The 12814-nt window shown below is 49.9% G+C and overlaps 1 protein-coding gene across 1 annotated transcript in view; it reads left to right on the top strand.

Moving 5' to 3' along the window:
* The window catches only part of STXBP5L (syntaxin binding protein 5 like), a 253207-nt gene extending 242228 nt beyond the window's left edge, over positions 1–10979 (top strand). Inside the window, exons 22-26 of the mRNA XM_025214254.1 lie at positions 236–596; positions 1348–1513; positions 4178–4289; positions 6037–6257; positions 7757–10979. Coding sequence (XP_025070039.1) covers positions 236–596; positions 1348–1513; positions 4178–4289; positions 6037–6257; positions 7757–7798 — 902 coding nt within the window. The 3' untranslated portion in view covers positions 7799–10979. The remainder of the gene's footprint in view (positions 1–235; positions 597–1347; positions 1514–4177; positions 4290–6036; positions 6258–7756) is intronic.
* The last annotated feature ends 1835 nt before the right edge of the window (positions 10980–12814 follow it).

Raw genomic sequence — 12814 nt, 5'->3', positions numbered from 1 at the left:
AAGAGCCACAGACACTGGTGACAGAGGTTGTGGAGGGGGCTGAACACCCAGGAAATGGATTCAGCAGTCTTAAAGGGCAGCAGCCAGGAAAAATGGGAGGAGTGAGTTGCACCGTTCTGTGACATGTGCTAAAAAGGAAAGCCTAGATGCTCCTGCATGGTGATGTGCAAGGGCAGTGCTGACAACTGGCTGTGTGGAAGCTCATGTGCCCATAAGAGAGCACCTTGTTTTACAGGTACGGTTCTGACGCTGAAGGGAGCAGTGCTGACCTTTGCATGCTTGGACTGCATGGGAGCGCTGATCCACCCACCATATGAAGTGTGGAGAGATCCAAACAGCACAGATGACAATGAGAAAACAAGAAAGAGGAAACTTGTCATGCACTCCCCTTCCACCTCCCAGGACATGGGCGAGCACCAGTTTGCAGTCGTCTGCTCAGAGAAACAAGCCAAAGTCTTCTCACTGCCTTCCCAGACATGCCTTTACATTCATAACATCACAGAAACATCCTTTCTGCTGCGAGCAGACGTGGTGACCCTCTGTAACAGCGTCTGCCTGGCTTGCTTCTGCGCCAACGGGCATATCATGACACTGAGGTACTTCCCTAATCCTGTCGGGTAGCAAAACAGGGAAAGGCAATGGTGTCAAATGCTGTGCGGTGAGCGGCAGCACCATGGTGCCAGCAGGCTGATCCAGGGCAGGGAGCATGTTTCCAGGGGTGGATATTGCACAATAAGCTTGTGTGAATTTGCAGCTCTCTGGCTGCTCTGCAGTGACTCTCCACATGGGCACGTCAGCCCAATCTGTTTGTGGGAGACAGATTGCTCCTCTTTGAAGCTGGAGCAAGTGACTTTGCCCATAGGCACTCTGGCTACACATTAGGAGTGTCCACAAGGGGGGTGATGGGACTAGTCCTAAACCACTTCTGTGCTGTAATCCACAGCCTAGTTCAGGGGGCAGTAATTTCCCTGTGTAGAGCAAACCTGGATGTTTTTAGTGTGCACACATTTCAAAGAAAGCCATAAGAGTTTTGCTGTAGTAGAGAAGATCTCTGGGTTAGAAAGCCATCTCACCATCTAGTGCCTAGATTGCATTTGACAGTGAGAGTGTATCACAGAAGTACCAGCTCTTGCTTGCTGGATAATGTCCATTTAGCCCAGCTAGCTTCAGCCACTTAGGACTTGCTGCAGTTAACCACCAAGTTGAGTGGGTTGCTAAGTTACATCACATTACTAAGTTACAAAATGTGGTTCCCAGAAAGCACAAAGCCACCTGTGGGTTTGCACTGTGTGCAGTAAAATAAAGTCCCTTTATGCAAATTCCACCTAACCATCTGCTCCTCTTCAGCCTGCCCAGTCTTCGCCCTATGCTGGATGTCAACTACTTGCCTGTAACGGATATGAGGATAGCACGGACATTTTGTTTCACCAACGAAGGGCAAGCTTTGTATCTCAGCTCTCCCACAGAGATCCAGCGGCTAACCTACAGCCAGGAGATGTGTGACAACTTACAGGTAGGCCCCAGACATGTAGCTAGCCAGAGTGCGGCTTAGCTCTAAGGTAACGTGGCAAGGTCTTTAGAGGGCTAGTGGCCTCGTGCTGGAGGGCTCTTCCCACAGACGAGGGCTGCAAATGGCTCAGCTGCCTTCAACTGCAGCCAGCAGCTCTGTGCCACCAGTGCTTTGAGCTCACCACTCGCATCGTTCTCATGATGTCACCTGTTGATACCCCGCTTTCCAGTTTAAAACCTAGTATAACTGCGCCTTTCTTCAAACAGGTCTCGTAAACCAGATATACTTTTATTTTTGCGTTGGAATCTTACGCTCCAAATATCATCAAGAAAATTTGGTTGTCCTGCTGTACCAGTGGCAGCGTCACATGTGCAAAGAAGTGGCCATTTGTGCCAACACTTCCAAAGAAAAGAGAACCAGTTTCCTGCAGTGGCAAAATAATTTAGTGTGAAGCTCCAGTGAAAGACCATTTTTCTCCATTATTCACTTTTGGCCCTGCAGGACTCACCCCTTGGCGGCTGTGAAGTTTTCAGTCCTCAGTCTCCCCAGTTAAATTGTCCACTTGTAGCTCCAGCCCCCTGCTATTGGCTAGAAGTTGGAAGTTCATTGGAAGTGGCAACCTCTGGTGCCTCCTGTTCTGTCTGCTGTGTCAAGGTGGCATACTCCAAACCCCGGCTCTGAGGACTTGTTTTAAGATTACATGGGGGATTGAAAAATGACCAGTGGTTGGCACTGGGAAGTGTCCGTCTGTATTGGTAGATATGGGACTTGTCTGCACCAGAGTGGAGGTGGGCCCTGGCACCATGTGTGAGCACCTGCCTGTGTACGCCCACTGCTGTGTTTCCAGGTGTGGAGCATGCATGTGGGCACAAGTGGATGGGAACCAAGGAGCCCCCTCGGTGGTGGGACCCTCCCCACCATGTAGAGTCCATAAGATCCACGCATGGCCCAGGTTTTAGTGTTGCTTCTTTTATCTAACAGTAAGTACAGCCCCACCATCTCAGCTGAGCTGCCTTAGCAAATTGACTGAAGGAGCAGGCAGGCCAGGCCACATTTCAACCTGCTAAAGTCCCCAGACTGTCTGCACTACTGGGTTAGACCAAGTTGTGAATGATTTGCACTAGCTGCTTCCACAGAAGCTGGCTTTGCCGATTCCCAGATGAGGAAAGTTCCTCCCATTGCACTGCACATTAAAATGCATCAGCTATGAAGATGGTCTAATTAAACTCATTTATGCCAAGCAAAAAGGCTTCACCCTGTTAGAGTTTTACAATCAAAATGCAAATTAAAATGTCATTTATTGAACCAGGAGGGTAGCGCGGGGCTATTTGGAAAGAAGCATGAGCTGCAGAATTGGAAAGCAGGGTCTCAGCTGTACGATTAACAGCAAGTGGGGTGCAAACTGAACAAGAGAGAGTTGCCAGTCCTTGCTGGGCCTTGGGGAGCAGCATGTCTGGGGCTGTGGGAATGGCTGTGGAGCTCTGTTGCTCTCAGGACTGAGGTTTCAGGCACGCTTGCACTGACAAGCAGTAGGCAGAAAGGGCACATGGTCAGTGCTTGGTGCCAGGATGATTGATTGAACATATCTCCAAAGGATGAGCAGCGGACAAGGAAGGGCACATGTGGCCATGTGAGCAATGGAGGCTCCTTGCACTTCCTGAGGGCTACGTGTGTCTTGGCTTGTACAGAGGGAGAGGGGGCCACCCAGCACTTCTTGCCCACCCAACACTACCTGCACTGTAGCAGGAAGGAAACGATTTCTCTGCAGAGAATGGGTGCAGCCATTTGCTTCCTTCCTAGAGCAGGGACAAGGGAAGTCAGGAGGAAGGGGAGATCACAGCTCCATCCCAGGGAACCTCATGGGGCATGGTTGCTCCACTCAGTCCCTGCACTGGGCTTCACTGACCAGGGAGAGGACTCCCTGAATGGGTGTCTAAAGAAAACCTGATTTGCAGAGGTATAGGGACCCACTGGCGCCCAGGTCCAGGCTTCTGGCCTGCTTGCGAATGCACAGAGTGGGCACCACATGAAAAGTAAGTCAGCAGCTGGCTGAGAAGCAGGTACATACACGAGCCACATCTAAACCTGAGCTCCAAGGTGGAAGCTCAGCGCCCGTCCTGAGCCCTCTTCCTAAGCATTAGCAGCACTGAGCAGAAGCTCACAGCAGTGAGGAAAACAGAGCAGCCAGGAACTCATTGGCTGGCACACGATGGGGGCAAAACACATCACTCGCAGCAGAGCTTTGCACGGTAACGCAGCTTCCTCTCCTGCTTGCAGGTAGCCGTGTGAGCTCATCCGCAGTGTTTCTTCCTCCACAGATTGATTGCAAAACTTGCTCTCCACTAAAACAGCCACACAGAAAGGGAATGGGCGCAGACAAGCCAACAGGCTGCGCCCGCCATTCTTTTTTCCCTCCGCTATTCCCTCAGCTGTAACCCTGGCCAGCCTGACCTGCTCTGTTCCACGTAGTAGGAAAGCTGGCTTATTTTTTCACCAGCTGACTAGTGCCATTCAGGTGTTGGCTCACCTAGCACCGGGTTTGCAATGCAAGGTGCTGCAGGATTAATGTAACTTTGTGTTCACCAACTAGCCCACATCAGTGACTCCATCTTTAATGATTCTGACCTTGCTTGCTCCTAACCCATTTTCTTGTCTGCCTTTGGCCAGGACATGCTTGGGGATTTGTTTACCCCAGTGGAAACACCAGAAGCCCAGAACAGAGGCTTTCTCAAGGGGCTGTTTGGAGGAAGTGGACAAAACTTTGACAGAGAAGAGCTCTGTAAGTGATGCTTCCTACAACACAAAACACAGTGTGCTGACATAGCTGCTTCTCTGCCCTAAGCATGGAGGGAAGTGGTGGGGGGTGAGGAATAAGGCAGGAATGGGCCCATTTGTGTAACCACAAAAGCTGAATGAGAAGAAGGGAGGGAGAATTTTCCTTCCAGGTTCTGCTAGAACAGGGGTGGGCAATTATTTTGGGTGGAAGGCCGCTTACCCGGTTTGGGAGGCTGTCGAGGGCTGCATGGGTAGTCCCACCCCTTGACAGGTGCCCCGCCCCCTAATCACCATCTCGGGACCAATGTCCCAATGTCTTGGGACCAATGTCCCAGGGCCAGCACTGGTGGGGCCCAAAGCGGGGCACAGGCTGGCAAGGGTCTGTGGAGCCAGGCTGGGCTGTACCAGCAGGGAAAGTGGGGAGCTGGCCCAGCTCCATAGAGCCCCTGCCAGCTGGGACCCCGTGCTTCTGCCATCCTACTCTGGGCCCCGCTGGCACTGATTCTGGGACACTGGTGCAGGCCCCCGTGCTCCCACTGGCTCCCCACCTGCTCACACCCAGTGCCCCCCAGCCCTGCAGTATAGGCGGGGGGCAATGCACAGCCCTGACCTCCTGCTCGCCGGCAGGAAAGAAGCTGGTGCTGACCACAGGGAAAAGCAGCTTCTCGCCTGCCCCACGGCTGGGACTCCCTGCTGCAAGTGCTCGCAGCCCACGCGGGGCTGTCTGGAGCAGGCACAGGCAGCCCCACGTAGGCTGCAAGCGGCTACAGTGCGGGGCCCCAGTGCTAGCAGCTGCACCCCCTCCATTTGCCATGCCAGGCAGCATTTGCTGCTGCTGCTGCCCACCTGGAGCTCGTGCACTGGGCAGCCCACAGGCGATGGCAGCAAACATAGCCCAGCACGGCATATGTGGGAGGCCACAGCTGCTGCCACCATGCACAGCCCCAACGGGTGAGCCTGGAGCTGGTGTGGGGCCCAGGCTGGCTGCAGGGCTCAGTTACAAAGTGGTGCTGAGCGGGGGGGAGGGGAAAAGCGGCCCCTTGCCTGCCCCATGCCCAGCACCCCATGCTGCAGCCACTCACAGCCCCCCTGGGACTGCCTGTGCCTGCTCCAGACAGCCCTGCGTGGGCTGCAGGCAGCTGCAGCAGGGAGCTCTAGACACGGGGTTGAGGCGCTGGGCACTGGGTGGGCGAGGGGCCACTTTTCCCACCCCCTGCCTAGTTTTTCCCCGGGCCACTTCCCTGCCCTTCCCCCCCATTTTCTCCCTTACCTGATATTCGGGCAGGGTGGTAGGCCCAGGTTGTTGGGGCAGAGCCAGGCAGGCCCTGCTGTTGTGGGAGCCTGCCAGGCTTCCCCTGGGTCCTGTTGCCCCTGGTTTCTGTCATTTCTGACAGGAACCAAGGGCAGATAAATATTAATTTTCTAAATTTTTTAGGGGCCCCGTGGGCCAGATAGAATGGCCTTGTGGTCTGGATTCAGCCCACGGGCTGGATTTTGCCCACCCTTGTGCTAGAAGAAAAAGTGCTGAAGAACGTTTGGTTTCTCTCTGCCCAAAAACATCTCCTTCCTTAACAGGAGGGGCACCTGGCCAGTTGGCTGGGCCCAGTACTGGAGTGGGGGGTCTTCTCATGCCTGGCTGGACCATGAGGGTTAGGCTGCCAGTCAGCAGCAATGTAACCGAGTGCTTCGGCCCAGTGCAGAGGGAAGAGGACATTCCCTTGTCTCTGCCTGAGTGTCTGTCTCCGTTCCAGTTGGTGAGGCAACCGCTGGGAAAGCCTCCCGGAGCCTCGCCCAGCTCATCCCTGGGTCAGGCGGGATCGAAGGGATGAAAGGCGCCGCTGGGGGCGTAGTTGGAGACCTAGCTCGTGCACGCGTCGCCCTTGAGGAGCGAGGCCAGCGGCTGGGAGAGCTGGATGAGAAGACGGCAGGCATGATGGCCAGCGCGGAAGCCTTCTCCAAGCAGGCCCATGAGGTAGGCATCCTTGGCCTGTGCACATCCCAAGGCCCTGCCCCAGACCAGGAGCCCCTGAAGATTGCCCCCGCTTCTGGAACGTTATAACAATCGCAGCCCACTGCCCTTCCACCTAATTCTGCCCCCTTCCCCAAGATGATGGGAAACTCCGGGGCAACATTTCTGTCTTAGACACTGTCTATCCTCTCTCTCAGTCTTTTCTAAGCAGTTGGCACTCAGCCTGGGGCACTGCCTACCTCAGGGCGAGGTCAGGCTCTGCAAATTCAAGCAGGTGTTTCTGCTCTGCTTATGTTCACTCCACACTTGGGAAGTTTTCTTCATAAGTTCCTTCAGAACTGCTTCTGGGTCTTATCTTCTCAGTGAAGGTGAGGGCACAAAGTGCCTGCCATTAAGATGGCTGTTCCCGCTATTCACTGACCCCTCACTGTGTGCCTCCTGCCAACACAGGAAACCCAGCACCTCTCCAGTGGACAGCTCTTGAGCCTTGTATCTAATAGGAGCAATGGAAGAGGAGGGCCATTTCATTACTGTCTCTGAGGGCCTTGTTTAGATTCTCTCTACTGCCAAATGCTCAGTTATGGGAAGCTTAAGAGCCAAAGTTACTATCAATCCTAAACACACATGTCAAAGAGGCCATGTGTGGTAGACGATCTCCTCCACCAGAAGAGGGGAAGCTAGGGTGGAAGCACAGATGTAGGCCAGCATGCAGGGAAGGAGCCTGGGGCAAATAAGCAGGCAAAGGGACCTGGGTGTCAGACCCTGCTAGAGCATGGTCGTGCTAAACTGGTTTGCACCAGACAGGCCAGGTTAGCATGCAACTGCTTAAAACAGTAGAGTGCCAACATCCAGTCTTGCCTTGGGTTAGGAGTCAGCAGAAACAATTTGCCTTAGGTAAAAGATCATTAAGGCATAGTTACCTGTAATTCTGGCTTTCCAGCCATTGGTCCAGCTAGCTGACCCCCACCAGGAAAGAGCTTTTTTTTTATTCCTATTGGCTGTTGTCATTGGCTGTTCATTGTGAGGGAAAAGTGCTCTGACAGGATAATCACTGTAAAATACAGAGAGAAAGAAAGAGAGCTCGTACTGGCAGATGATAGGACACATCGAGTGTATACCAGTGCCAGGGAGTAGCAAACAGCAAGTCTCTAGCAGTTCCTATTTAGTCTGATGTAAGAGATCTGTAAGAGAAATTCCCAAGAAGCATCTCCCCAGTGAAAAACGATGGGTAAGTGACATTCTTTGCCGAGGCGTAAGAGAAAGTTAAAGCAGCCTTTGGGTGCAAGGTAAGTATTTCACAGCAGAAAAGTATGCTGCTGTGGTGCTTTTGCAGTGGCAATCACATTATGAAAGCTGCGGCAATTAATCAACCTCACTCTGGAGTGGTAGAGCTCCACTACAGTGGTGGAGGTATAGCACAGAATAACTTGGTACAAACCGGATCACCTGCAGAGCAAGTGCTCACAGCTCACTGTCATTTTGCTTATATCCCATCTCTGTAGCTGATGCTGAAATACAAGGACAAGAAATGGTACCAGTTTTAGATTTGCCATGAAGCTGCACCTGGCCTGGGTAAGAACACTGTTCGGGGATACGGAGCTTACTCCCAACAATGCCAGTCACTGGACAGAAGCAAAACTTTCTCCTAGAAAACGTTTTCCTGTTACTCATCGGATTCACCACCCCTGGGGGTCGAGGAGAAGTTTCACCATCTGCAAGATGGAGCCTGGAATGGTATTTAGTCCAAACACATGATGTAGGTAGTCTTTTTCCAAAAAGAACTCAACAGTCACTTTGGCATGTAGTTTTTCAGAAACTCTAGCTACGAACTGTGGGGAGAATCTCTGGTTAAAAATATCTTGTACAAACTAGAATGTTAATGCACTTATAAAAACAAATAAAAATTTGCATGACGAATTGACATCCTAAAAGAAAAAAAAACAAAACAGAAAAAGAAAGCATGTTGTGACCTAAGAAAAAATGGGATTTATTTCTATTCTGAGCAAAAAAATACTTAAAACAGCAAAAATCTTTATTTTTAAAAACCACAGTTCAAAAAGCCAGTACATTTGGAGCATGGCCGCTGCTGCTCTCAATAGAAACACGAGGTGAGCTGCATTTTCTCATTTGCTGCTATTTTTTTCCCTTGGCAAACCTTAGCGTGCAGCCAGCAGTGCTGTTTAATTCCTAGCAGAAGAATAAACCAGCGTCAAAACCCTACGGCCAACACATTGCTTTGTTCGGTGTCTAGAAAGGCCCCACTTGGGATGTCACCTGAGCTTGAGTTCACAGCGTTTCTGCAGCCTGGAGGGTACAGGCATTGCCATTGTGCAGAGCCAGGGTTCTTGCTGGCTGGCCGTGTCCCTTGCTGGCTGGATTTATCGCAGTTATCACCCTAGGAGATTCTGAATCACTTGGTTGCCTTGTTAGTCAGGCTGAGACGCAGAAGAGACTATCAGGAAGTAATTTCTGCTCCGGCTGGAGGAACTAGAGGGTGCGGTGCTACAAGCTGCTGAGTCCTGTCACATCCAATAGACTGCAGCCGCTCAGCAGCTTGCAGGGAAGTTAAGCTATACTCAGATAATGCTTAGGAAATTGCCGGGTAACCCAATTTAAAGCCAGCTGGATACAGAACAAAGCAGCTAAGAGGCATCTGCAAAGCCCTGCAGACTGAATTGTGCACAGACCACTTCCTCCCCTGGCTTGCCTGGCTCTGCACCACTCCACACCCTGCCATGGGGAGCACAGCACTGAGGAGCCTGAGTCAGCAGCAGGGCCCCTCACCAGCACAGCCAGCAAGACAGTGGGGAACTTGGCCTCTTGTTTAGATGGGGAAAGGCAAGCAGGTGTCACTGCAGTAAGCAACTCCCTGATTCCACTGGGGGCTCTTCCTTCCCCTTATTGTGCACATCTGACCTGGGTCTCTCTTGTAGCATTTTATCGTCGGTGCATGAACAGAACACCTGCTCTTTGACTCCTCTCGCTCCTGCTCTGTTAAAACCCTTTGCACCATCAACACGTCCACAACAGTCATAGGGGGAGTCAACTGTGGAGCTTACAGTCAGCTTAGAAATGAGGCACCCAAGTCCTGTTTTCAGGCACATGCACAATGAGTAGGGAGTGTGGGAGAGATGCCTACATTCAGTCTCCCTGAATGATGGGCAATGGCTGGTGCCCCCCAGGTAGGTGCAGCTGTAAAATTTTGATGCAGAGGCTAGCTCAGGCCTAGTCACTTTCCTTCACGCAGGTCTATATAGTGGATGGGGCACTGGTAGCCTCAGGACACTGTCCTAGATCCTGCCTCTCCATGGAAAGCACCACTCAGGCTCCCATGCTTGCTCTCAGACCCTCTGTTCCTACTCAGCTCTTCACTGCTCACAAGAGAAAATTGCCCTTTGCGGTATTTAACTAGGCTTCCGAACGCAGGGCTCACCCTTGCACAGGCTGCGGGATTGAAGGAAACAGCCTAGGTCTGAGAGGCTGCTCAGCTCAGATTCCTGTTACACCTGGATAGGAATTCAGCGCCCTGCAGCCTTGGTAAGTCTCTTCACAGCTTAGAAGAGCAATGCCGAGCCAAGTTACAGCTGACTTGGGCAAGCGGGTGCGTGTCCTGCACCACAAAACAATAGCAGTCACAGTGAGCACTGAAGACAGCACAGACACAGGCCTGGGCTTTGCTTAGCTCCAGTGCTCAAAGCTTAACAAATAACTTAGTGGCCCAGCACATGGCAGACCACCAGGCTTGCAGGGGAAGGCTCATGGACTGGGTGGGAAGTGGTCTCCCTGGCCCTCACTTGCTGGAGGGAAACCAGCTGCTCCTTGGCACCTACATCCCACAACTACCCTATGAAGTGCAGCAACATCAGCAGCCTGATGGTGTGGCCACCTCCACTGTGAGTGGTGCATTTGCTCCAGGCTGAGCCACCAAAGCACTAATATTCCTAGCAGCAAAAGCCCACTTCCCGCAGTGGACGCATCCACCTCCCAAGCCCACCCCTGGTAAAGCCCATTCTTCCTAACCGCACTGCAGGACTGGAGACAGCTTTTATCCCTTCCCAGGGACAGGGCAGGAGCACAGCCATACAGACTGAGGAAAGTCCTTCCACCAGGCTCCGAGCTGTACCATACCCCTGGTGTCCTAGTATAAAGAGGACAGCTCTGGTCCGGGTTTGGTGCCAGGCTCGCCATCTTGACTGGTACCAGTGGAATGCTGCAGCAACCAGAGACCTGGCAGAGGAGTGGGAGACCTGCTCAGCTGGGTAGCAGTTAATACGCAAATGATGGTAAGTGACTGGGCTGACAGGTAGTTCTAGGTAACTTCTCAGCTTGTTTCTCTGCGAGGTAGCGATAGTGTTCTGTCCTCGCTCGCTCACTCCTGCATCAGTTGCACCAACCCAAGAACAATTTAATAATTAACTGCTACAGTGCGCCCAGAGGGAACCGCATCTTCAACAAGTCATTACGCCACACATGACTTGCTCTAGCTTACGCCGTGCTGTACAAGGAGGGGGGAGGCCAGGCAGTAGCTCACACTTTGCATCTCCTCTTGACAGAAAATCAACAAGAATTTAGCATCTTCCTCCAGCCTGAACGTTTTTGCCTGTTTTGTTTGAGCATCTTTTTCTCTAAAATGCCCATGAGGTCACAGGTGCGTCTTGCTTTCCTCTCTTGCATACTTTACATCTTTCCAGACAGTTACAAATGACTCCTCCTGTTATGTTCAGCACTTGTGACTATAACTATAAATTTTCTCGTAGTCTGTAGAGATCTAAAAAGTTGTATATGTTTGTATATAGAATGTTCTATATATATAAATATATATATGTACTGTATATGTTGTACAAGTTTGTTAGTGCACACTGTTAAATGCTTTCTATCAAGGTTTACCATGTATGTGAGAAAAGCCTTCACCTAAAAAAAAATGCCATGAAAAAAGGAGAAGTCCTGGCTGGTTTATTTCTTGTGAAATGAGGGGGAGTGTGGGATTTTTAAAAGGCCTGCCCTAAACATTATTAAAGGCTCTTTGTTAATATTGAAAGTAATAAAAATAAGCATTCAAAAAAGTGACAAGCAGAGCAGATGGTTTTCTTGCCGAAAGGAAAATCAGGACAGCAAGCTCTTAAGGAAGGATGTTGAAATCACATGTGCTTTTCACCTTTTCCACTAAAACAGCACCAGCTCATGCAAAATCCAACACTTTAAGGCACCTTCAGCACCTAATTCACAGCTCAAATGAGCAGACTAATTAACGAGTACACCATTGGCCAATTCAAGAGATTTTTAATATAAATTTGTGCGATTAAAATTGCTTTCGTCTTCAGATAGTGGCATTTTTTGCTCTCAAAATACATAAAAAGTTCTCACACCCACGCCAGACAACTCAATCTATGGAACCCTGCCAGAGAGCATACAAGACGCACATTTATTTCTTACACATACTGCCGGTAGGCAGACTATGTAGAGAAAATGTATTCAGACTCCTGACATGCTTTGACAATAAGCAAGTCTTCACCATCTTAAGAATGGTTCTAGATTCAACTCCTAGAGGTAGAACAATACAAAACTTCAATCCTGAATTTTAACAAAAAATCCAAAGGAAATTCTGCAGGAAGTCCAGGCTTTAGTTTGTATAATCACACTAGTTTTCTAATGAGACTTCTTTTTGTTTTTTTACGTTCCTATCTATTTGTACTTGAGTCAACATGGTCTGACCACACTCCTGAATATAAATCAGACTCTGTCTGACAAGACTACAGGTAATGGCCTAACACTGAAACAATGATACTCTGTTTATTACACATACTGTATGAAGTTAACACCCAAATATCTGCTGTAAAAGATTTTATATGTTCCTTTTTCAGAGGCCATCTCACACCCAGTCCCTTATGTGCACTATAATGAATATAGAGAGAGAATTATTTTTCAGTACACAATTTAACAAGTGAAAAAACACTGCAGCTTGTGTAAGAGCTGCATTCAACCTCAGGACTATTCCGTGTATAAATTATGTATATTTTGTCACAGGCAAATAAGCATCCTGTAACTGCACCCTGGGTCTCCCACGTCACATTTCAAAACCTAAAGGTGAATTCAAGCACAGTATATTTCAGGTCTTGATTGTTTTTCCTTGGTATGGTCTCAGTAAGAACACACTCTCTCTCATTAATGAGCTACATGTTTCCATTTGTAGTCAACACTTCATCTAGGTGTAAGAGCAATAGTCCCGTAAAAGAGTGTTTTCATTCATGTGTTTTCTGTTATGTGATTAATTGACAAATCCGAATATTGTACCTTTTTAATGATGTCCAGTATTCTGGCTCAGTGTCAAGGAAACGTGGACAAACTGTGTGTGGTTTTTGTTAACGAGTCCTCTCCTGTATTTCAAAATGAAGGCTAAAATCCTGGGGGAAACCCCACTCTCCTGCTGTGCTAACCATTTGCTGTTCAACAGGTATCCGAGATCAGCCTCACAAAGGTACCTTTGACTGAAGCTGTTCTGAGTCCCCAGTGAAAAAAAAAATGGGTGGAAAGAAAATAAAGGCAAGAATTGATATTAAGCT

This window comes from Alligator sinensis, unplaced genomic scaffold (assembly GCF_000455745.1).
Source record: "Alligator sinensis unplaced genomic scaffold, ASM45574v1 scaffold1301_1, whole genome shotgun sequence".
In the NCBI taxonomy this organism is placed as follows: Eukaryota; Metazoa; Chordata; order Crocodylia; family Alligatoridae; genus Alligator; species Alligator sinensis.
This window is presented reverse-complemented; position numbering and strand designations above follow the sequence as displayed.